General features: G+C 39.4%; 2 protein-coding genes and 1 long non-coding RNA gene across 3 annotated transcripts; all 3 read right to left on the reverse strand.

Moving 5' to 3' along the window:
• Window positions 1-8,827: 8,827 nt before the first annotated feature.
• Window positions 8,828-9,949, reverse strand: LOC133822878 (uncharacterized). Its single transcript, XM_062255339.1, has 3 exons — window positions 9,764-9,949; window positions 9,415-9,609; window positions 8,828-9,342 (listed from the first exon to the last, which is right to left on the reverse strand). Exons 1-3 carry the CDS (start codon window positions 9,932-9,934, stop codon window positions 8,971-8,973), a joined length of 738 nt encoding a protein of 245 aa, XP_062111323.1. The 5' UTR covers window positions 9,935-9,949; the 3' UTR covers window positions 8,828-8,970.
• A 1,117-nt stretch (window positions 9,950-11,066) lies between these two features.
• Window positions 11,067-14,590, reverse strand: LOC133824484 (uncharacterized). The gene is made up of 6 exons (XM_062257368.1): window positions 13,886-14,590; window positions 13,295-13,753; window positions 12,108-13,126; window positions 11,887-11,980; window positions 11,524-11,802; window positions 11,067-11,363 (listed from the first exon to the last, which is right to left on the reverse strand). Exons 1-6 carry the CDS (start codon window positions 14,588-14,590, stop codon window positions 11,067-11,069), a joined length of 2,853 nt encoding a protein of 950 aa, XP_062113352.1.
• A 900-nt stretch (window positions 14,591-15,490) lies between these two features.
• LOC133822880 (uncharacterized) lies at window positions 15,491-21,473 on the reverse strand. Its single transcript, XR_009888056.1, has 3 exons — window positions 21,404-21,473; window positions 21,158-21,214; window positions 15,491-15,589 (listed from the first exon to the last, which is right to left on the reverse strand). It is a non-coding gene; the product is annotated as an uncharacterized LOC133822880 (long non-coding RNA).
• Window positions 21,474-24,115: the final 2,642 nt, after the last annotated feature.

A 24,115-nucleotide genomic window follows, 5' to 3' on the forward strand; every position in this document is an offset into this window, starting at 1 on the left:
CCAAAACCAAGGTGGATGATGGATAGCGCCTGGTGGCCCTCCAGTCTGAGATTCGAGCCGGGTCCCCTCTCTGGGAAGATATGCAGCACAGTAAGGCGGCCACCCTTGAAGAATTCATAAGGAGGGCACAAGGCTTTATCAACTAGGAAGAGGCCCGGATCCAAGCATTCAGATGGCAGCCAGTCCCCTAGCCAAGTGCCCAAACCTTCCCCGGATAAGGGATGTATATCCTGCCAATCACTATCTGATGCCCCCGACGGCGCTAGGGTTGACGAGTACCACCAGAATGACCTTCACAACCTGGACGGTCTATGGTCCTGCCTCATCAGGATATGCGCCGACACAATCCACCCCATTCTCTAGATATGGTACGACACTGGTCGGGTATAGCACTACTCCTAACGGGGCCCAACTGTCTCTAATAAGGGCGGACAAAGGCAAGAGTAAATACCTCCTGGGGGAAGAGATCCGAGAAAGGACAGAACAGCTTCGAGCCCTATAAAAAGGGAAAAAAGGGCCTATGAGCCCCAATACTCAAAGTACATCAACTTAGTGGACACCAGGGAAAACATATACCTGGCCACAAGAAGTATGGTTCATTACCAGAAACCCACCCCCATGTTCAAAGGGGGAAAGAACTCGAGGGACACCAGAATAAGGTGCGCATATCACAAAGACGCAGGTCACTCGTCAGAGGAGTGTCGTTAGCTAAAAAATGAAATCGAGAATTTGATCAAGCTGGGTCATCTCCACCAGTGGGTCAGGATGCCCGTGGGAGTTCTGGGAATGTCAACAGCTCCCGGACAACCTGCAATCCTGGGAGAACCTGGATCGTACCAACCTCCCCAAGGAGGGTATGCTACAGGCCCGGGAGCACAGGCCCCTCAGGGGGCCCCAATTGTGCAGGCACCCGAACTCGGGATGCCTTTCCCCTCTGGATCCGTGCCTCCACGAATAGATGGTCACGTGGCCACCATCTCGGGAGGACTGCACCTGGGTGGACCATCCCGGAATGATAAAAAACGATATCTCAACGAGCTCGACCATGACCATGAGGTATACGCCTTGGTCCAGACCCTGGCTCAACGCTTGAAGTTGATGAATTTACCCATCACCTTCACGGAAGAAGATGCCCAGAACGTCCACTGCCCGCATCATGACCCTTTAGCTGTCGATGCCCAAATCGCCAACAAGATGGTGTCCCGAGTGTTGGTGGATGACGGAAGTTCCGTCAATTTATTGTTCAAGCCAGCCTTCATTGCAATTGGCTTGACTGAGGCAGATCTGGCCTCATGCCCAACGCAGATCTATGGTTTCAATGGAGATTCAATACTCCCAATGGGGAAGATCCAGTTGCCCGTAACGTTGGGGAACGAGATCCAAGGCTCGTTCAAATTATGTACGTTCGTAGTGGTGGACTGCCCCATCGCCTACAGCGTCATCTTTGGTCGGCCCGCGCTGGTCAACTTCGGCGCTATCACCTCCATCCGCCACCTCTGTATGAAATTCCCCTACGACAACGGAGAGGTAGGAGCAGTTCGGGGAGATCAGAAGAGCGCTCGAAAGTGTTACCACATATCCGTTCAACCAATTTATATGGTCCGCGAAGAGCCTCTCGAGGAGGAGAATATTGATCCAGTCCTACCTCCTCCACCGGTGCGGAGGATGGTCTGGGAAGATGATGAATTGGATCTATGGATAGGGGCGGACCGTGCACTAAAGCCCATGGAGGAGATTGAAGTGGTGTGCATCAGCGACACCGACCCGACCAAAGTAATCCAAGTTGGGAAGAACTTGAATGCAGAGGTCCAAGCTGCCATCATTGCCTGAGTGAAAGAGAACCAGGATGTCCTAGCCTGGTCACACTCAGATATGACCGGGATCAACTGTGACATCATATGCCATGCCCTGAACATCGACGAGGGCGCGACTCCAGTCCGGTAGAAACGGACACCTCTAGGGGCGGAGAGGGCAGAGGCCCTCAAGTTAGAAGTTGAGAAGTTATCTTTGATCAACTTCATTCGAGAAGCCTTGTATCCAATCTGGCTAGCCAATCCGATGTTGGTACCAAAGCCAAACGGGACGTGGAGAACTTGCATCGACTTCATGGACCTCAATAAGGCCTACCCCAAAGGCTGCTTCTCTCTACTCCGGATTGACCAAATGGTAGATCCAACGTCCGGGTATGAGATGTTAAGCTTCATAGACGCATACTCCGGCTATAACCAGATTTCAATGCATGTAGCAAACTAGGAACACACCAGCTTCCAGACAGACAATGGGGTATACTGCTGCATTGTCATGCCCTTCGGGCTCAAGAATGCCGGAGCCACGTATCAAAGGCTCATCAACAGAATGTTCCAGGCCCAACTAGGAAGGAATATGGAGGTCTACATAGATGACATGATAGTCAAATCTAAGAACTCCGGAAGATACGCTGACGATCTGGCAGATGCGTTTGCCATTATTCGAAAGTATGGGATGAAGCTGAACCCCAAGAAGTGCATTTTTGGTGTGATATCCGGGAAGTTCTTGGGCTTCATAGTAAGCTCCCGAGGGATAAAGTCCAACTCGGACAAGATCAAAGAACTGATCGATATGTCTTCGCCACAAAAGCACAAAGACGTGCAAAGCTTGACGAGATGAATAGCAGCCCTGAGCCGTTTTGTCTCAAAGTCCACAGAAAAGTGCATCCCGTTCTTCAACATCCTTCGCGGAAGCCAAAGGTTCAAATGGTCAGCCGAATGTGAAGAGGCCTTCCAAAAGCTGAAGAAACATTTGGCCTGAGCACCAATCTTGACAAAGCCAGTGGATGGGGAGCCGTTGTACCTTTATTTGGCCGTGTCCGAATACACCATCAGTGTCGCACTCGTGTAGGAAGAAGGAAAGGCCTAGATCCCGGTTTATTACGTAAGAAAAAGGACGGTAATCGAGAAATTGACATTTTGCTTACTAATTGCATCCTAGAAGCTTAGGCCTTTCTTTCAGGCCCATGCCATAAAAGTACTAACTAATTATCCCCTACGGAAAGTGTTACAAAAGCCCGAATCATCGGGGAGACTCCTGAAGTGGGCCATGGAACTGAGTCAATTCGACATTGCATATGTTCCCAGGGTTTCAATCAAGGGGCAGGCACTGGCCGACTTCATCATGGAATGCACCGGGATCACTGAAGATGACAATCTCGTCGACCCCGTGGCACCCCTATGGAAGGTCTTCATAGACGGGGCCTCGAACGAAAATGGGACAAGGACCGGGATCATCTTAATATCACCACAAGGACACCAATTACAAAGCACCCTATGTTTCCAGTTTGATGCATCGAACAACGAGGCCGAGCATGAGTCCATGTTGGCCGGATTACGTCGGGCCCGGGAGGTAGGAGCAGCAAGTCTAGAAGTCTATAGCGACTCCCAACTGGTTGTTAGGAAAATCTCAGGGGAATACCAAACGAAGGGATAAAAGATGGCTGCTTATGTGACTCAAGCCCGGGAGCTACTCCAGTCTTTCAAAAAATATTCCATCTGTCAGATCCCCAGGGAACAAAATATGTTTGCGGAAACATTGGCGAAGCTGGCCACGAATGCTGAGGCAGAGATCTCTGGGTTGGTCCCGATCAACCATCTTCCTGCACCAAGCATTCAAGCCCTCATGATCAATGCCATAGACTATTCCACGTCCTGGATGGGTCCTATCATGCACTACCTAAATATTGGGTGGTTGCCCGCAGACAGGACAGCTACCAGGAAGCTTCAGTACCAGGCCCCTAGATACGTCATGATGGAAGACAAACTCTATTGCAGGGGCTTGTCCATGCTGTACGTCCGATGTGTGTCTGGGACTGGAATGAGTGCAATCATGCACGAAGGTTTCTGCGGAGATTACACTGCCAGACTCAGCTTGTCTAAGAAAATCATAAGGCAGGGATCTTTCTAGCCAACGATGAAGAAGGATTGTGTTGATTATGTTCACAAGTGCGAATAATGCCAAAGGTACGCGAAGATCCCGCGAGCCCCTCCAACAAAAATAACCCTGATGACTAGTCCCTGGACTTTCGCAATGTGGGGAATCGACCTAGTAGGGTCACTCCCGACCGGGAAGGGTGGTGGGAAGTATGCCATCGTAACCGTCGACTATTACACCAAGTGGGTCAAGGCGGAACCAATGAACACCATCACCTCAAAAAAGGTTTTGGACTTCGTCATCAACAACATTGTGTGCCGATATGGCCTCCCTCACAAAATCGTGTCTGACAACGGGAAGCAATTTGACAGCGTCCACTTCACAGACTTCTGTGAAAGACATGGCATCATCAAAAGCTTCTCTGCAGTCGCAAGCCCTCAAGCAAATGGGAAAACAGAGGCCATGAACAAGATTTTGAAGGGGACATTAAAAAAAATGCTTCAAGCCTGCAAAAGCAAGTGCCTGGAAGAGCTGCCCTGCATACTATGGGCATACCGAACCACCTAAAGAACGTCTATCGGACATACTCCCTACTCCATGGTGTACGGATGTAAAGCGGTCATCCCAGTGGAAATGGTTGTCCCGTCTCACCGACGGGACATGTATGATCCCGCCTAGAACCATGCCTTACTCCAGGAATGTTTGGACCTTATCGAAGAGATCCGGGAAGAATCCTAGGTTAAGCTGAAGATGTATCAAGGAAAGATCTCCAGGCACTTTAACTCAAAAGTTAAAAGCTGAAAGTTTGAAACGGATGATCTAGTCCTAAGAAGAGTCTTCCCTGCAACCCAAGATCCGGGAGTGGGGGTCCTGAGCCCAAACTAGGAAGGACCGTATGAAATACAACATGAAGTATGTCTAGGAACGTATCGCTTAAGGAGGCTTGGCAGAATAGAGGTCCGAAGGGCCTGGAACCCAGAATACCTCTGTAAGTACGCCCAAGGGTGATTTCTTATTTAATGAAAATGATGTGTACAAAACATCATAAATAAATATTGTAAAGAAATAAAAGTTCGCGCCAGTCTTCCTCCTTTTTCACGAACAAGTGATCCAAGACTACAGTCTTCACTCAATTCGGGGGGGGGGGGGGGGGGGGGGGTATGACAATCTATACAAGTCCAGGAATGAAAACAAAACATGATGCAAAACACAAAGTTTAGTCTTGACCCGGATCGTATAGACTGGGGGTAGCAAAAATCCAACTCCCAACAAAAGGACGCAAGGCTCAGGCCTAGTCCTAACTCAGACTTACATGGTCCGGGGGGTACAGAGCCCAATAGGATGTAAGGCTCAGGCCTAGTCCTAACCTGGAGTTACACGGTCTGGGGGGTACAGAACCCAACAGGACATAAGGCTCAGACCTAGTCCTAGCCTGAACGTACATGGTCCGGAGGTATAATACCCAGTAGGACATACGACCCAAGCCCAATCCTAACTCAGACATGCATGGTCCAGGGATATGAAATACCTAAAAATCGCTTGACCTAATGTGGTCCCAAATAACCAAATACCTGTCAACATCCTCTATAATGGCCCAGAACCATTGGAACATGAGTCCTAGGTATAACTTGTCTAAAATTAGTCTTATAAATGGCCTAGGCCGTTGGAACCTGACCCGTAGGTTCGAAATAAGCTAATCAACTAATCTTTGATGGCCCAGGTCGTTGGAACCTGAACACCAGAATTAGGACAAATAAAGTTGATGATAATTATTAACTCCTTAGCAGTCCAGGCTGTTGGAACCTAAATAGTAGGATTAAAATGAGTTAATAAGTTAAGTCACACCTAAAAAGAAATCTTTGATGGTCCAAACTGTTGGAGCCCGAATTATAAAATCGGGATAAAAAAAGGCTAAGAGTGTCCAGAATCAGGGTAAAAGTCCTAGACGGTCCAGGCCGTTGAGACCCGAACGCTGGTCACAAACAGGCCAAACGTTTCCTACAACTTTTCCCCAATGGTCCCGGCCGTTGGAACCAGGACCGAACATTCGACTCATATTCATACAAAGTGGTAAAACACTTAGTGAAATTTTGAGGAAAAAATAAATGAATGGAAAAGGGAAAATCTTGTGCAAGAAATAAAGTAAATATATATATATATATAAAATTGTCTTGGACGCACCTACGTCCATAAAAATATTACAAAAAAAATCCACAAAAAACAAGTTGAAGGCCCAGGCCTAGGCTTTGCCCTACTCCGATGTCTCCGGAGCGACTTCATCTAGCTCCTCCCCCGCCATAAGCTCCGTGTCAGCTTTCTCCTTAGCCTCAAACTCAGCTTTCTTTGCGGTGGGATCGGGGTAGACTAGGAGATTCATATTTTTGTCTTGGAGCCAGGCCATGTAGATGGCCTCATCGAAGGTGGCCTCCAGCAAAGCATTCGCCTGTTCTTTCTCTTGGTGGACCTTCTCATGCCGTTTCACCTCCAGCTGAAGTAGGTCATCCAGTGCCTGGATCTGGGATTCAAGAGCGGTGGCCTTCTCCCAATCCTGGCGAGATTGGGCCTCAGCTCCCTCCAGGAGGGCCTTACATGATGCCTCGGAGCCCCGAACACGAAGAAGCTCCGCCTCCAGGCTACCCACTAACTTTTTGTGGTCAGCTTCCTTCCTGGACAAAGTTTCTTCGAGTTGGAACCGGACCCAGGAGGCCTTCTCGCGGTCAGCCTGAGCCTGAGCAGCTTCCTTAACCAGGGCCTCCACCAGTGCAACTTCCTTGGCCAGGGCCTCCGCCCAAGCAACCTCCTTGGTTAGGGCCTCCCTAGCGGCTTCCCGCTGGTTCACAGCCCCCTCCAACTCTAATTGGGTCGTCTTCAGCTTCATCACCATCTTTGCCACCAAATTAGCATTCCTATGGGCCAACAAGGCATCCTGGAAAAAATCTAAGTTAGGAAACATACGGGTAAAAAATATGGAAATCAAAGGATCATATGGATATATGACTTACAGCGGTGGCCTGGTGACGAATGGCTTGGGAGATGAACAAGGCATCCTGGTTGGCCAGGGTGGCATAGCGTTTTAGTTGGAGGTTAGACATGGTCATCCCGACCTGATCCAACAGATTTGCAGCAAGCGGGGTCGTGTCCTGCCCCAGTTTGGGATGAAACCCAGTCTCGGCAACAAGCCGGTCCACGATCGGCTGCGAAGCACTGAAGGCAGCTGGGCGCTCGGCGAACTCCACTTTTCGCCAGACCGTTAAGGCTTGGTAGACCTCTTCTCGTTTGTCCCGGCCATCTTCCCAGGCCCAGGATACCATCTTCGTCCTCTCCTCACGGAGGACCATGTCCCCCTCCTCGAGAAAGGTTAGATTGAAAAGAAGCGCGGGAGCCTCCGGGATCTCCCGGGTGACGATCAAGCATTCCCCGGAGGAGTTCTCCTCAGCCAAGGCAAGACCCTTGTTCTTAGCCCGATTCGCAGACTCATTAGCAGCTGCGTCCCTAGCTCTTTTCTCTGACCCCTGACTCGCCAAGGGCTCGTGCTCCAAGTCAATGACCGAGAGATGATCAGGCGAAGACAGGACGACTTCAATACGTACCGTCAGGGGGGGAATCGGTTGCAGTCCTCTCAGCAACCTCCGTCTCCGGCCTCGAGTCCCCAAAGACAAACTCCAGTACTTTATTCTTGGGAAAACCCTTGGTGGCTTTTTTCGCTGATGCCCTGGCCTTGGCTGCCCGGGCCACCATAGCCTGCTTCATCTTAACCATGGCCTTGGTTGGACATGTTCGAATCGTGTGAAAAAATAGACAAAAAGAAACATTCAACAAAGTGTACAAGTGGTGACAAAAAGTAAATAAAGACTAGTCTAAAGCCCTCCGGGACGAATCCTTATCTAAAACTCGAGCTCGACTCAACTCTCCTAAGGCGAAGGAATAGATGCGGTCCCCCATGTCGTCTAGGTCCAATAAGTTACCATATTGAAGGAACCTGGACGAGTACATGAGAGTCTAAGGATCTAAGACAATAGGGGTTGGAGGTCTCATTTCTCTGACGGCTCTGAACAATTGGCCTCGGTAAACTTGCCTAACCCTAATTAAGTCCTCGAAGTGAGGAGCATAAGTTAAAAGTAGGGGCGAATTACCTTGCCTCGATACGCTGGCCCCGAGAGCCCCTATGTTTGGCTGGGCTTCGTCGAAGAGAGCGTCTAGTTCCTCAGATGCAACTCTCTTCTTCTATTGGGCCTGCTCTTTTTTCTTCTTCACCACGTCCGCCCGGGCCGCGACCTCAATGGCCTCTATGTGAATGAGGGCCATCTCCTCCCTTAAGGCGGGGTCCCTCTCACATTGCAATCCCCGGAGGCTAGGGGCCACAATTGTTTGGTTGGCCGTCAACATCCTGACCACTCGTAGGTTTGCGGTGTTTATCACTACAAGAAAATGGGGTCTTTACCTACCAATTGTAAGTGTAGGTAAAACTAGCCTAATGGTGGGTAATATGGTTTACCTACCAATATTGAATTGGTAGAGATTGGTAGGTAAAAGTTAGTGGGGAAAGAGTCTTTATCTACACTTATTAACACTGGTAGGTAAAAGAATCAGTGGACCCCACTAAGTTATAAATCAATTGATGAGTCATCAGATGACGTGTTTGATGACATGGCATCCTACATGTATGCTGAAATGGTTTTTGCAGTTTTACGTGTCTGATGACGTGGCATCCTACGCAGTATCCTACGTGGCATCATACGTGGCATCCTATGTGGGATCCTACGTGGCATCCTGCGTGGCATCATTTTATTAGCCCACATAGCATTATTTTATTGGTTTGTTACATAATTTATATTTTGTTCAAATTTAATGGTTATGTGTAGGTAAAAGATAATAACAGTTATTTGTAAATGTTCTATATTAGAAATATACTAGAAAAAAACCATTCAATAATAAAATGTTTAATGCTAAAATTCTTTATAATGTTCAATACTAAAATAAGTCATAAAATTATCATTTTAAGGTTACCCCTACCAAAATAAAAAAAACTTCATAAAGTTCATTCCTTAGTAAATTGATGTAAATAAACTAAGAATCATCTTGTGACTCCCGAACTGAAATAGATGGCGACTCTCTTAAATTTGCATCTGAAGCTTGGTCTGTTGGAGGTGGTGGAGGCGGTGCTATCAAATTGTTATGACGAAGTATATCCACAACTACGCGAAGTTGTTTGTTAGTAGCATTAAGGCAGGAAGTTGTATCATTAAGTCGTTCAAGTAACTCTTCATAAGTTGGTTGATTACCCACAATATTTTCACGATGTGAAGTAGAAGTTGTGACACTAGGAGACCGCCCCCACCCTCGCAAGTATACCGAATCACGTCCAAGTACACGCTCCATAATCTCTTTATCAGACAGTTCTTCTGGAGGATGTTGACCCCTTAACTCCATCATTTTATCCTAATATTATATTTAATTAATTATTAGTAAGAAATATAATAAATATAATAAATAAAAATTTAAATTACTTACATATAATGGCCCGAGCTCTATTCCAGTCCATCCTTTCTCAGCATCATAATGCTTTAGACGCCATGTCTCAATTTGACCGGTAGGAGAAGTTAACACCATTCCACGTCGAATGTGATGTCGTGGTGTGGAGACTGAACCATTTTTCGACTCCCATTTCCTCTTTGATCGATTGGTAGTATTCTTTAATGCTCTTTCCTACAAAAATAAATCCAAATAAAATTTATTAGAAAAATTTTTACACAACATTTTCTTTTGAACAACACAATGTCTATTTATTACAAACTTTATTGAACAGTTTAACACTAAAATCTGTAAATCAAAGACAAAACAAAATACTAAAAAATGTTACCTTAAATTCAGGAGAACACCAACGATCACACAAAATCATCCAATCTTCTTGATGTTCTTCTTTTAAGTCTGGATGACGTTTGCTCTTGGCCATCTCAAGATCATTTTCTCCTCCAATTTCTTTGAAATATAAGTGCAGCTTGTACTTATGACCCTTCCAAGATTTTCTCATTTGCTCATCAATGCATTTTTTAGTTGTCTCATCATTCAAGTTGATGTCAAAATGTTCCTATAACATAAAACAATATTAATTATAAATATTACAAATATAAATGTAATATTGTGAAATGACTTACCAAAAGATAGTGTTGCAATGGAGCTCTCACATCTTCTGGGACCATTCTCCACTCTTTATAATGAAATGTACCATGATTTCGAATAATGAATCCAATCTCATTATTAAATTTCTCAGCATTAGTACAAATTGGTTGACGACACTCCGCATTAAAAGTCACTGACAACTTTCCAGTTGATGATGCCTTAGCTATAGTTGTAGTTGTCAAGCCGCGAGTAACTCCACGCGGCTTAAAGGAAGATGTTTGTCCTACAATACAATATAATCTTAATTAAAATAAATAGAAATTTAAAGAAATGAACATGAAAGACATTAAATTTACCTGATGGAACTTGGGAAGATTGATTATCATCTTCGGTATCAAAATGGGTCGTCACATTGACTTGTTCACCCTGTACAGTAGGGTGTGTGGAGCCTTGAGGGTGTTCTCTCTCTACATTAGATTGTGCGGTGGTTCTAGGTCGTTGACTGAGTACCGTAGATCGAGTGGTGTGACAAACTTGTTGATTCTCTAAACTCGACCGAGTAGTGTGAATAACTTGTGTAGGTGGAGCAGGAGGATCAATGACTGGTTCAACTTGTTGATTCTCTATACTCGACCGAGTAGTGCGAACAACTTGTGAAGGTGGAGTAGGAGGATCAATGACTGGTTCAACTTGTTGACTTTGAGTAGTAGATCGAGTGGTGTGACGACCAGGTGCCATGACTAAAATTCTGTGAAATAAAACAAAGAAAATGATTAGTAAATAAATATTTACAAATATTAAGAAACTAACTATGAATTAAGAATCTGGATATCTTGTTTCATCTCAGATTTTGCAAACCTTAGTTTCTGTACTTGTATTTCTGTTTGTGTACAGGGTGCTTGGCTAGTTGGCTAATTGGGGAAGAACATTTGTAGACAAATTTCACGAGGCACTAACTGATCAATGACAAGATGACTAACTATGAATTAAGAATCTGCATCATCATCACATTCTGATTCTGTATAACTTTTGGTGTCATCACTTTAGAGAAATGTTTCATTATTAGAGAATATATTTCCTTCATTAAAATCTTCATCTAAGTCACTATCCTTGTCAACATTTTGATTTTGGTTTAAAAATAAATCAACAACAAGTTGGTCTGAAAGAGTTATAGAAGGAACATCTAATCGAACTAAAGACAAACTTTCAATGAAATTCTCAGTTGGTTGAAAAGGTGGCAATTGAAATGATTCTTCTTCTTGAAACACATCATTATTTACTGTCTCTTCCATAATTTCAGGAATGTCATAAATAGATCGATGATTTACTTTTTGAACAATCTGCCAATTTGAACCACGCTTCATATCAAGCAAATAGAAAACTTGTTGTGCTTGAGTTGCCAAGATAAATGGTTCATTAGAATACCAATCAATAGATGTATTGATGGAAGTCAAATTATGATCCACAACAATTGATCTACCTTTTGGATTAGAGTTATACCACTTGCAACGAAATGAACACCTTCCGATCTAAAACGAATGACAACTGCAAAATCTCAATCAAGACACCATAGTATAGGATATTAATATTGTCATGATCACCTTCAGTGCAAATTCCAGAACATTGTGTCTTAAGAGTATCCTCACGCTCTTTACATCGAAATCGAACACCATTTACAATACAACTTTGGTAGGTGTTGTACCGTTCAAGTGGACCTTGAGATAAAGAGTACAAATCATCATTGGCAAGAGGTGATTTTTGAACTCGCATTTGAGACACCTGTAGTATGAAAGAATTTGAATTATGATGAATGATGTCACAACTTAAGAATTTAGTAAGAAACCATTAATGATAATCTCTTACTTTATTCTTAAACCAAGAAGGAAATTGTTCTTTGTGCTCTAAGGCAACTTCTGAATCTGAAAGACCTTTTTCTTCCAACAACTTTATATGATCACTACATTCAAATTAATTTTTATGAATAAGTAAATGATATTTTGTTGAGATAATTTAGAAGAATAAAAGAAATTGGTACTTACTCGATAAAATGTTGGATATAATCTACAGAATTGTTCAATATATACCATTGAACGACTTGTCTCCAATTTTGAAGCAATTTGATAGTAGATGCCCCTAATGGACGAACATTGGAGTTGAAAACATCTAACTTGTGATTTGGAGAAGGTATATCCCAATTACGCTCGGGTCTTGTGAATCTTGTCTCTATGTTAGAAACATATCTTGACAAGAAAGTTACAGCTTCATCTACAACAAAAGCTTCTGCTATTGAACCATCAGGCCGAGACATGTTTCTCACATATTTCTTGTACAAACCCATATGGCGTTCTGTCCCAAACATCCATCTCGAAGCAACTGGACCACCTAATAACACTTGATCGGGTAGGTGAACACAAAGATGAACCATTATGGTAAAAAATGATGGGGGAAATATCTTTTCCAACTTGCACAAAATTATTACAATTCCATCTCTCAATTCTTCTATGTCAGAAATTTGTAATGTTTTTGCACAAATTTTTTTAAAGAATTGGCAGAGTTCAATCAAAGTACCACGAATGTTGTCTGTCAGAAAAGGAAGTAATGCAGCTGGTAATATCTTATGAAGTAAAACATGACAATCATGAGTTTTCATTCCTCCTAGTTTGTCATTATCTGTTACACATCGACTAATATTCGAAGCATATCCATCCGGTAATCTAACACTTTGAATGAATTTACAAAAATCTTTGCATTCTTCTCTCGTCAAAGTGTAACTAGCATAAGGTTTTTCAAACTTGTTATTAGATGGGTCCTTCTTCAGCCAAAGCTCTTCACGAATATTAAGATTTTGTAAATCCTTACGAGCTTTTAAAGTGTCTTTCGATTTACCTTCAATGTCTAAAAGTGTTCCAATAATGTTATCACATACATTTTTCTCTATATGCATCACATCAAGATTGTGACGCAGCAAGAGCTTTGACCCGTATGGCAATTCAAACAAAACACTTCTTTTACACCAATTCAGCTCTTTCTCTCTTCGCTTACGTTTTCTAGAAGAATTACTTGGTGCTTTACCAGGGGTATGAATAGGAATTTCATCCAATTGCTTTAAAATGTCGTCACCAGTAAAAGTTCTAGGAGGGCCACGTAATTCAGTAGATCCATCTCATTCTTTACTTTTTCTCCAAGAATGGTTTCTTTTCAAATAACATCGATGTCCCATGAAACATTGTTTGTCAGTTATTCTTCTAGATCTTGTATCTTCAAGACAAACAGGACATGCTAATTTACCAGCAGTGCTCCACCTAGACAAGTATGCATAAGCAAGAAAATCACTAATTGTCCACAAGACTGCAGCTCGAAGTTTAAACATGCATTGACCATACAAATCATATGCATTGACTCCATCCCATAACTCTTTAAGCTCTTCAATTAATGGCATCAAGAACACATCATAATCTTTTCCAGGAGATTTAGGGCCTGGAATTAACAAAGACATGAGATAGTTTGTTCCATTAGGAGAAGCCCAAGGTGGCATATTGTACGGAATTAATATCACTGGCCACAAACTATAGGTTGATGTCATATTAGAGAAAGGGTTAAACCCATCTGACGCCAACCCCATTCGTACACTCCTAGAATCAGCTGCAAAGTCAAGATACACATTGTCGAAATGCTTCCAAGCATCCCCATCAGCAGGATGACGTAAAATCCCAGCTTCATTTTTTCGTACCTCTTTATGCCATCACATATCTATAGAAGTGTGCTTCGAACTAAACATTCTCTTAAGTCGTGCCTTGATTGGGAACCATCTAAGTCGTTTATGTGGGATTTGATTTCGTACATAACGACTAGACTTGCATACAGGACATGACACTGCATTTGCATTCTCACAATAAAACAATGCACAATCGTATTGACAAACATCAATTTTCTCATAGCCTAAGCCCACCTCACAAAGAAGCTTCCTTGTCTGGTAATAATTCCCTGGGCACTGATTACCCTCGGGCAATATCTCTCTCAAACACTCCAAAAGACCGTCGAATGATTTATCTGTCCATTTGTAAAGCACTTTGAGATTCATCAACTTCACCGTCGCGCTTAAGACAGAGAAACCTTTACAATTATTGTACAAAGGCTTATGAAGTGACTCAAACAATTCATCATACTTGTCATCCACATTAAGTGGAGATTCATCATTGAAGTCACTAGTTGGACCAATGTCAAAATACTTACTACCAATAGCATCATGAAGACCTGCCGCCAAATCATCACTCTGATCCGAATCTTCGACATTATCCTTGGTATCAAATAATCCATCATCTTCTACTTCCTCTACTTGCTCACCATGGTGATACCACCTTTTGTAAGTACTAAGAAATCCATGAGTGATCAAGTGCAAATTTATCACATGCATGTATTGTGATTTCTTATTCACGCATCGACAACAAGGGCATAGAACCATCCCATTGGAGTCCATGGAGTGTCTTGCAACACTAATGAATTCATTCATTCCAGCAGCATATTCTGCTGAAAGTTTATTTGGTATATTTATCCAATGACGATCCATGAACCAACAAAATGGGGTCCCTTGTTGTAGTTTGTAGAGCTGATGATGAACCCAAATTCTAGAAAGAACACAGAGGAGAACAAGAGCAAGAAAAAGAATAAGAAAGGATGGTAAATATTAAAGATTTTTCTCTTTTGTAGATTATAGTAAATGAATTAGGAAAATAAGAAAGAAGAGAGAGTGGGAGATTGATTTGGGGGAAGTGAAATGAAAATGGAGAGGCTACAAAAGGATGAGGAAAGCAATGAAAATTGTTATGGTTCAGCTACTTGGGGCAGCTAAACTGAGAATCATGGAAGTTGCTGCTAGACAAGCACCTCTCATGGACATTGCATTTTTTGGGGAGGTTCAATTTAGTAACATGGGATTTGATCTATCTGACAAAGATTCATGAATGCATCTTTATTATTAATTCTTTCTTTTTTTTAAAAAAAAAAACAATATTGAATTGAAAGAACTATTGTCATTATATAGAAACATATAAATATATGTATTTATATATATGTGGTGCACATATTTTTGTGCATATTCAAAGCAAATAAATCATAACAGTTTGTCTCTGAACTCTAAACTAAGTACCAATAGAAAATGACAGTAAGCTTATTAAATAGTGTTAATTTATTGATTTTTTATTTTATTATTTTGTAGTCTCTTCCAAAGAAACTAGACTTTTAATCAATCTTAGTACATAAACAACAGAGGGAAAGCCACTAACAACAACTCATAAACAAAGTACCAAAAACAAAATACAAAAGAAATAGCATAGACAAATTCAAATGCATAAACAACCAATCACAAAAACTATAAACAAAGCACCAAAAAGTGCCTCAGGACAATGATTCATCATCAAACTTTCAGATTATTAAGGATTTGATATCACTATAAATCATAAAAATGTTACCTCAAGGCTTCCAAGGCTAAATTCCAAAAGTGTTAAAGCCGCCAAGCCTAATTCAAAAATCACAGAGCCACCCAGACCAAGCCCAAAACCTCAAAGCACTACAAGAAATTCATATTACAATTAAATTCTGATTGAAAATAATGATCAACAATAAAAACAACAAGAATTCAATCATGCTGATATTTACACATTCAAAATCAATCAAAACTAAAATAAAATCAGATCTGAAAGTTATACAAAAATTTTAAAAAACATAACTTGCAAACAAATATAAAGAATCAAATCAAATAAAAAAATGCAAAAATAAAAAGACAGTGAAAACAGGAGAGTCCAGCGAGAATCCAATTTACCTGCTCGTATGTGTTATGATTTACCTCACAGACAGTGGTATTGAGGACACACAATACCACAACTACAAGAGCTACAAAGGTCTCAGAATGTAACATTGTTAAACTCTTTACCATAAAAAAGCTACAAGTTTTAGAAATATATATACATGTATACATATCTGTTATAGATAATGCATTATCAACATCCTGCTTATGTATGTATGAGATATGTGTGCATAGATACCCACAAGTTTGTGCTATAATCATAATACACGTCTAGTACAAAAGGAAATATAGGTGTATATATTTTATGTCATTAGAGTATACTGATAGCAATACCAGAGGTCAAATTACATCTTTTTCTTTGGTCTTCTAGAACTAATGTATTCCTGCTAGATCATCTGGCATACATCCATGAAGTGGCACAAGCAGAAAAATCCTCAACTGCTAATCCTATTTTGTCTACCCCTCTACAGTTCACAGTGACTGATTGACGGATTAACAGAACATATACATATGGACAGTTTATTGATTTTGTAACTTCTTCATGCTCATTTAAGTAAAATTAGTTACACAATGTAACACTCGAATATCTAATACGCATTGGAAAAAGATATGATGCATATATAGTCCGAATAAAGCAACCCTATATTTACAGATATTAAGTCTGTAACGTCCCGGATTTTCAAGACTCGATAATGCGGAAATATAAATGTTTTCATTTAACAAAATGTCTCAAAAACCCATAGAAAAAAAAACTTTTTAAAAAGTCGTATGGCCATACTTAACATTAGTTACAAACATGTTTTATAAAGATTAGAGTGAGCCTAGTTTAGGAAAATTACACAACATTTCCAAAAATAAAAAGGCTTCCCAAAAGGTCGGTCCACATGTACATTTGCAAGGAAGACTCCAGCGCTCACTGCTCTGCCTTGCCCTTGCTCTTACCTACAACATGAAACAACTAGGTAAGCGAAAACGCTTAGTAAGATCAACTTCCAAACAAAGCAGATAGAGAAATAGGGATCCGGACCCATCCGGACCCTACACAATCAATTTCAAGAACGCTAAAGCGTCCTGGCAAACTTATGGTCATGCCTGATAACCAAGGATAAATTAATTCATATCTAGATAAAAATCCTGCACTCAGAAAATCCCAGAACAAGCAGATATATTATATCGCAACTAATTCTTACCAACAATTATATCCCTGCACTCAGAAAATCCCAGAGCAAGCAGATTTATTATATCACAACTATATCTTATCAACAATTATATCCCTGCACTCAGAAAATCCCAGAGCAAGCAGATATATTATATCACCATATAATTCGAGACCAACGCTCGACAATTTCCAAAAATTCAGGCATAACGCGCCCTCCAACATAATTGCTAATCTGTAAAAGAGAACCGAGTCTCCACACTAAGATCAAGCCAATAAATATCCTCAACAATGGTAACTATCGTGTTACCTAGGGCATCGCTACTTATCCAAGAGTGTAATCCAATTTACACGGTTTTACGGAGACTTCTATGTTAATCAGTGGTGCTGGTGAGCAGTTGCCCCTAGGGTGTTCAGCCTCACCCAATCTTGGCAACCCCTAGTATCTCTAGGCACTCTCACTGAATGGCCAATATTCACGGCTGCTATCCGGGAATAACTTATCAGAGCACTTGCTCGGATTCTAACCGTCCAATGATTAAGTAAGCATGAGGGCCCCTAGGTCCCATTTATCTTGGCGCCCCTAGGTTTAACCAGCTTATCCTCATCTCATGGCCACTCGTCGCGGTAATGAATCGGACATAAATAAAATCAAGCAGTGTGACGGGGATCAACCGTCTAGGATATGACGGACTTCTACCGTTCATATTTTCTAAATCAGCACTCACTAGACTAACGTCTCTAAGCAACTTTCTATGACAGCCTATATATGTGCATGTATCCCTATACTAACATACAAGACAATAATCATTTCATGTTGCAGCCATACAATATAAGTTGACTTACTTAGAGTCCTTAGCGCTCAGCAGGTTTTCACCCTCCAACGTTCAGTCCAGTTACGCTTAGCCAATACTGTAGTTATCCATACAGTATACTCGGATTAATTATGGCACTCATAATTCATTATTATTATTTTGGGCAGTTTGGTCATTTTAATAAAAGTCATTTGTAAGGATTTATAATCCTTATTTGGTTTTAAACCTATTAAGGAAAGTCATACAAATTATTCGAGACTAAACCCTAAGTCTCGAGGAGACCTATCCTAAGGTCTCGATACCTAGGCTCGGGTATCACAATGGTATTTCCCCACAACCCGCTAAAAATCTTATTCTTTCAAGGTATCGCTATTAACCCGCACTTTCGACTAGTCGGTTAAAATATGTAAGATTTTAGCCGGTATTATATCCAGAAAATACAAATAAATTCCGTAATTATTTTTAAAGAAAATAAACTCTTTAAATTTTCCTTTTATTTTTCTTAAGGTTTTAATATCTAAAAACCGTTTTAAGAAAATTGCCTAATTTGTCTTAATTAGGAAAACCGTTATAAATTTCTCATCTTGACTAATTAATTTTCCAAAATCAATTAATCAATTTTACTTGCTAGAAAAATAATTCATTTAATTATTTTATCAAAATATAGGGTTTTAAGCCCTCTTTTAATTTATTAACTATTAATAAATTAAATATCTTATTTTTAGAAAGAATAAAAACTCTTTAATAAAAATAATTCATTTAAACTCAAAGGGGTAATTTTAGTAAAAATAAGATTTCAAGACTTACCAATTTATATCTTGAAATAAGCAAAATTTTACTTTTTACCTTATGTTCCAAAATCTCATTTTTACACTAAGTGTGAAAAGCCTATTTTTTCACATTTTTAACTACATACTTCGTTAGTTCATAACTTGAAATTTACTTACCCAATTGTTACCAAAATTTCCCAATTCCATTTTTGTTATGCCATTTAGGTCTTTGTAAAATCTTAGGTCAAAATGAGCATTTTTTATTGGTGAAATCATTTTCCAACAATGAGGTAAAAATGACCTTATTTTCAAGTCCTTATTTTTTCCAAACTTTGACAGTTAATAACATTCAAACCGTTCAATATTTTCTTACCAAATTTTACAGTGGAATAATAGGTTATGCCCGAAATATTTCCACAAAATTTTAGAAAAAAATGGGTTCAATTGCCCTATACAGTGGCTGTCCAAACTTGGTTCCGAAAATAAGAATACGAATATTTTTTTTACCTAAACTTTGAAATAGCATAACTTACTCATTTCTAAACATTTTTTAGTGTTTCAAAAGTTCAATTATATGTACTCAATCTCAACAACATCACAGTACAATTTAATTTTACAAAACCAATATATGGTGGCTGCTTGACCCCTTGGAAGTCACAGCTCAAAACATGTTTTGTTTTAGGGTATCCTACAAAACCCTTGGGGGTTTTGGTTCCCATTTTCAAACATCAATACATATGCATCATAAAAATTATTAAACAACTACCATAACCTTATTACATCACCAACAAGAAACTTTAAGCATTAAATATACAAAAAAATGCTTAAAACTAAAAACCCTACAACAAAATCATCAAAAGTAAACTTTTTACCTCTTTGGTGTTCTTGCTTAAGGTTTTGACCTTCCTATTAGCTTTGGTTCCTCCAAAACCTTTCAAAAACCCTAACCAACTTCCCCCAACAACATAGGTAATTAGCTATTTGAAACTCTATGATTAAAACTTGACAAAAGTCTAGATTAATGAAACTTTACCTTAGGGAAAACCCTTCCTAGACCAAGACTTAGCTTCCAAGTTTCTTTGGTGTTCTTGGGGTTGAAAATGGAGAGGACACTTGAGAGAGTCTTCAAAAATCAGATGAGAGTGAATGAGGGAGGGAGAGTGGTCGGATTTGGGGGTTAGAATGGCTCACACAACTCTTCAAAATATCACAAAACACTTGAGTGCTTTTCTACCCACTTGCCCACTTGACTTCTTAATTAAATGAGAGTTAAACTTTATAAAATTGGGTTCACACCACTCTAAAATAGCACATGGCCGGCCACCCTTTGCCATATATGTGATCATTAATTTTTTTTTTATTATATATATATTTTTTATAAATGTTAATAAAGGTTTCATAAGAAGAAAAGTCCAAATTGGCTTTTGACACCTTTTTTCACTCTTATTAAGTTTTAATCACCAACTTAACATTAATTAATTAAATTTAATGTCTCTCACATTTAAATTTAATTAATCACATAATAAAATTTAACCTAAGGTCCATTCATGGAATAAAATTCCCCATTTCGGCAAAATTAGGCATTTACCACAAAATGCCTTAAAATTTCCATTTTCTTTTAGATTTATTATTTTTGACCAAACTTTAACTTTTATGAATGTATTTTATGCACAAAATATAATTGCCATGATTTTTCATTTTATTTTCCGAGATTTTTACCCGATCAGGGTTTTTGTGTCGGTCCAGGACCGAAAGTCTTATCTTGACTTTTAAAATCACAAAATTCATATTTTGGCTAGCAATAACTCATGGAATACTTACAAACAAAATATAATATTATTTAAAATAATATTCTTAACCCGGGGGAAAAATCCCGACCCGAGTCGTTTAAAGGTACCAAAAAACGTAGGACGTTACAATTTATGTGACGCCCCACGTCACTATGGCTGCTTTCTGGAATGACGACTGGCCCTACAAACCAAGACAAGTCTTTTCAGTGTGCTTTGTCCTCACTCGCACACTTCCTGAGAAAACTTCCCAGGAGGTCACCCATCCCTAGATTACTCCAGGCCAAGCACGCTTAACCATGGAGTTCTCAAGTGATGGGCTACCGAAAAGAAGATGCACCTTCCTGATATAGGTAGTACCCATCAATCCATTTAAGCCCTCTTCAACTGTGTAGTCTCATACCTACACAGTCTTAGAATCATCACACTTGACCTTCCCCAAGCGGTGTGGGATTGCACAGCTTACCCGGTCTTTCCCCTTACGGATCACGGGATTCTGACTGTCACAAAGTCGACTTGTCATTGCATTTAAACAATTTCTTTGGTACAAAACAATATTTGAGATGCATGAGGCCGCAGAGTATATCATCCATAAAACATTCAGAAACTTTCCATAGGTCAACAACATTAGACCTTAATAAATCAAAATTTTGCATGAATCATTTGTTCATAACATAACACATTAAAGATATGAATCGTTCTATAGCAAAATAATCAACAGACAGTGTAAAATTTTGTATGTTACCCTGTATTTTGAAAAAATGATATTTGGTATGTTACCAAATAAAAAAAAAATGATTTACCTCACAGACAGTGTAAAAAGCAGGAGAGTCCAGCAAGAATCCAATTTTTACCAATGCCTGCGACCAATATTTAGCAGCAATTGAGAATAGGAAATTAACAACACGAAAATCGAGAGAGAACATGAGCTAATAATAACTCTCATACCAGTAGCTACAAGTACTGGAAAAATAAGTGCCACCACCAATCACTAGTCAACATACAATTACAACTTGGCTTTCATCGAAAGCAACTAAGTTAAAAATTACCTCAAACACTTCATCAGTAACAAGATAACCACGCTCCCTGTAAACAACAACAGCAGCAAAGAATCAAGAGTTTGAGAAAATAGCTTTTTAGCCAAGGATGCTACTGCTACAATTTAAGAGCAAACAAATACATGCATAATCAAATATGTTGGCTGCCAATGACTTCTTAAAGCAGCCATTTTTATTATAAACTAATACAATATGTTCATGGAGGTTCTTGGTTCAATTAAATAGTTATGTATCAGATTAAAAAAAGTTGGTGGCAAGATGACCTTCCATTATTTTCTTATGGAAAGTGCCCCAAAATCAGAGAGGACCAAACTACAAAAGCACACCTTAAACAACTTACTAGTGGTACAGAGTCACAAAAAATACTACGGCCAAACATATCTTAAACAGCCATACCCAACTACAATGAAAAACAAACTCACTATAAATAAACAAAACGAGAGCTCAAGAAAGTGCAAGGGAAAATCACCAAGAGCACCACAGTCAGAATACAAAATATACCAAAATATTCAAATAAGCGATTAAACAAAACCCCAGAATTTGAATAAACTATAGTTACTTGAATATGCCGAAACAATAAGCCAAATTGGAAACATATGTGTATATTTTCCATAACCATTTCTGGGTTTTTCTTGAATTAAATTAGAACTGCAGAGAAAATGGATATATCTTAAAGCAATCTCAAGAAAAAGAATGGGATTATGAGTAACAAGCTTCTGTTTACAATCTTTTCCATAGCTGGAAGCGTTATACTTCTAACTACTAAGGTACAAAGAAGGCAAACAAGAAACCGTGAAAGAAAAATCCAAGTTTGATATTCCACAACATACATTATTTTTGCTGCATACATATGTATACTAGTATAGTACTCCTCTATTTGATCCAATTCAAGTATTCAAGAATCCAACCAACTCAATTACATATACAGGTTCATACCCAATATTTGCATTTGTCTCAATTTTTTAACTAAAAGCTTGGTTGGACAGCAGGAAAATTGGGTTCATGCATCAGTTAGCAGTCATGATTCTTGCTGCTTCTGTTTACAATAATTGGAGGAATCGTAACAACTGTGTTTTTGAGTTGTTTTCCAAATCTGCAGTGAGTATAGCTTCGGAAATTAAGGTTGTTCAGTATTCAAAAGCATAAACTTTCTGCAAAGGAGCATCGAATTATTTCTCAGTTTGTAGTTTCAGCTTGATCTGTATTGCTGGTCTGTTTGTATCTCAGTTTATTTCTGGTTTATTTGGTTGTCTTGGTGAGGCTTTTAGTTATTAGCCTCTGTTAGTTGTTGCTGGTTTGTAGTTTGTTCTGTTTTGTTTCTGGTTTATTTGGTTGTTTAGGAGAGGCTTTTAGTTTAGCCTCTTTTAGTTGTTTTGCTGGTTTGTAGATTGTTCTGTTTGTGTGATTAATGAAGTAATCCTTTCTTTTGATCAAAAAAAAAAAAAAAAAAAAGAAAAAAGAAGAACTTTTTCTTTTAAAATGTTGTTGAAATGAACATACATTGGGTCAAAATATTAAGTTACTTAAAAGTTGGTCGTTGGGATTGGGTTCACACTCAATGAAATCAAATCAATGGGGATTTTTCAGAAATTCATTTTGACTGGAGAGTCTAGAAATAAAAATAAAGAAGTTGAGATTTTTTCTTTCCATTTTATTTATAATAAACAGAGGAAAAATCTTGGCAATTACAAGAAATAGCACCAGTGAATACATGTATTCAAAGGGTAGTAACCAAAATAAAAAGGAAAAAAAAACCAAATCGAATCCCATCAAGCAAATCTGTTTCATAGTCCAAAATAAGAGGACTTTTCCTGTGAGGGTCTTAAGCTAAGAATCTTGGTTATGCCTGAATGTAAAGTAAATCATCTCTCTTTCCTCATTGGACTTTCTTTATCTGCTAGTGGGTGAGAGAAATCCACAAAGATTTTCAATCTAAAAAGGTAAATCTAAATAGTCAAAACAAGTGGTAAAGATTAAGAAGAGTTACCAAATTCTAGAAGGGTTCAACACTTGATGTCATTTTTTTAAGGGCTCTATTTACGTATGGCAAGCCGTCATTTGGTTTGGTTCCTCTTTTATTCTAATATAAGATTTGTGTTTTTTTTTAAAAATTGTTTCATAATTATTCGTTAAGAGTTCTATCACATAATAATGAATAATTTATTGAGTGGGATTGGTTCGAACTTCGAACCAAATTCTAGTTCAATGTGGTAGATGAGCTTCACCACCCCTTCTAAAGATGAAAAGCTAACCATAATTGCATGGAATGGATAAGCTCAAAACAGTCAATGTTTTTGGCTCTGTTCTCTCGTCTAAAAATCAAATAAAATAATAAGTTGTCAAAGTTGACAGTGGAATTACTTAAATCATTGTGGATTTCTCTCACCCACTACATAATCCATTATCATCATCATTATCAAACATCTCTTACATATTTTGACCAAAAAACCTAAAAGAAATTGAAGTTGCTATTATGAACTACTGCTTTTCCAAAACATAGCATAATGTGAATGTCCATATACAAAGAAACAAAACAAACCACACAAGAACTATTCTTCAGCAAACAGAAAACAGATAGCAGAACATATTACTTCAAACAGATAGCAGAACATATTACTTCAAATATAGCAGATGCGTTTGGACCAACTTTAATTCCATGAAAGTAGTAATCAACATATTCAATTTTCTTCGGTTTTAATCAAA

The sequence above is a fragment of the Humulus lupulus genome, chromosome 3, assembly GCF_963169125.1.
Source record: "Humulus lupulus chromosome 3, drHumLupu1.1, whole genome shotgun sequence".
NCBI lineage: Eukaryota > Viridiplantae > Streptophyta > Magnoliopsida > Rosales > Cannabaceae > Humulus > Humulus lupulus.

What these genes read in the sequence shown, in the direction of transcription:
- LOC133822878 (XM_062255339.1), bottom strand. Translation starts at nt 9,934, where the DNA reads ATGAGAAAATCTTGGAAGGGTCATAAGTACAAGCTGCACTTATATTTC. An exon ending in GGTGTTCTCCTGAATTTAAG is followed by an intron (nt 9,610 to 9,763) that starts GTAACATTTTTT and finishes TTATTTTTGTAG; the next exon opens with GAAAGAGCATTAAAGAATAC. An exon ending in TAGAGCTCGGGCCATTATAT is followed by an intron (nt 9,343 to 9,414) that starts GTAAGTAATTTA and finishes ATATAATATTAG; the next exon opens with GATAAAATGATGGAGTTAAG.
- LOC133824484 (XM_062257368.1), bottom strand. Translation starts at nt 14,590, where the DNA reads ATGGATCGTCATTGGATAAATATACCAAATAAACTTTCAGCAGAATAT. An exon ending in CAAATGCAGTGTCATGTCCT is followed by an intron (nt 13,754 to 13,885) that starts GTATGCAAGTCT and finishes TGGCATAAAGAG; the next exon opens with GTACGAAAAAATGAAGCTGG. An exon ending in CTTCTTGGTTTAAGAATAAA is followed by an intron (nt 11,803 to 11,886) that starts GTAAGAGATTAT and finishes TTCATACTACAG; the next exon opens with GTGTCTCAAATGCGAGTTCA.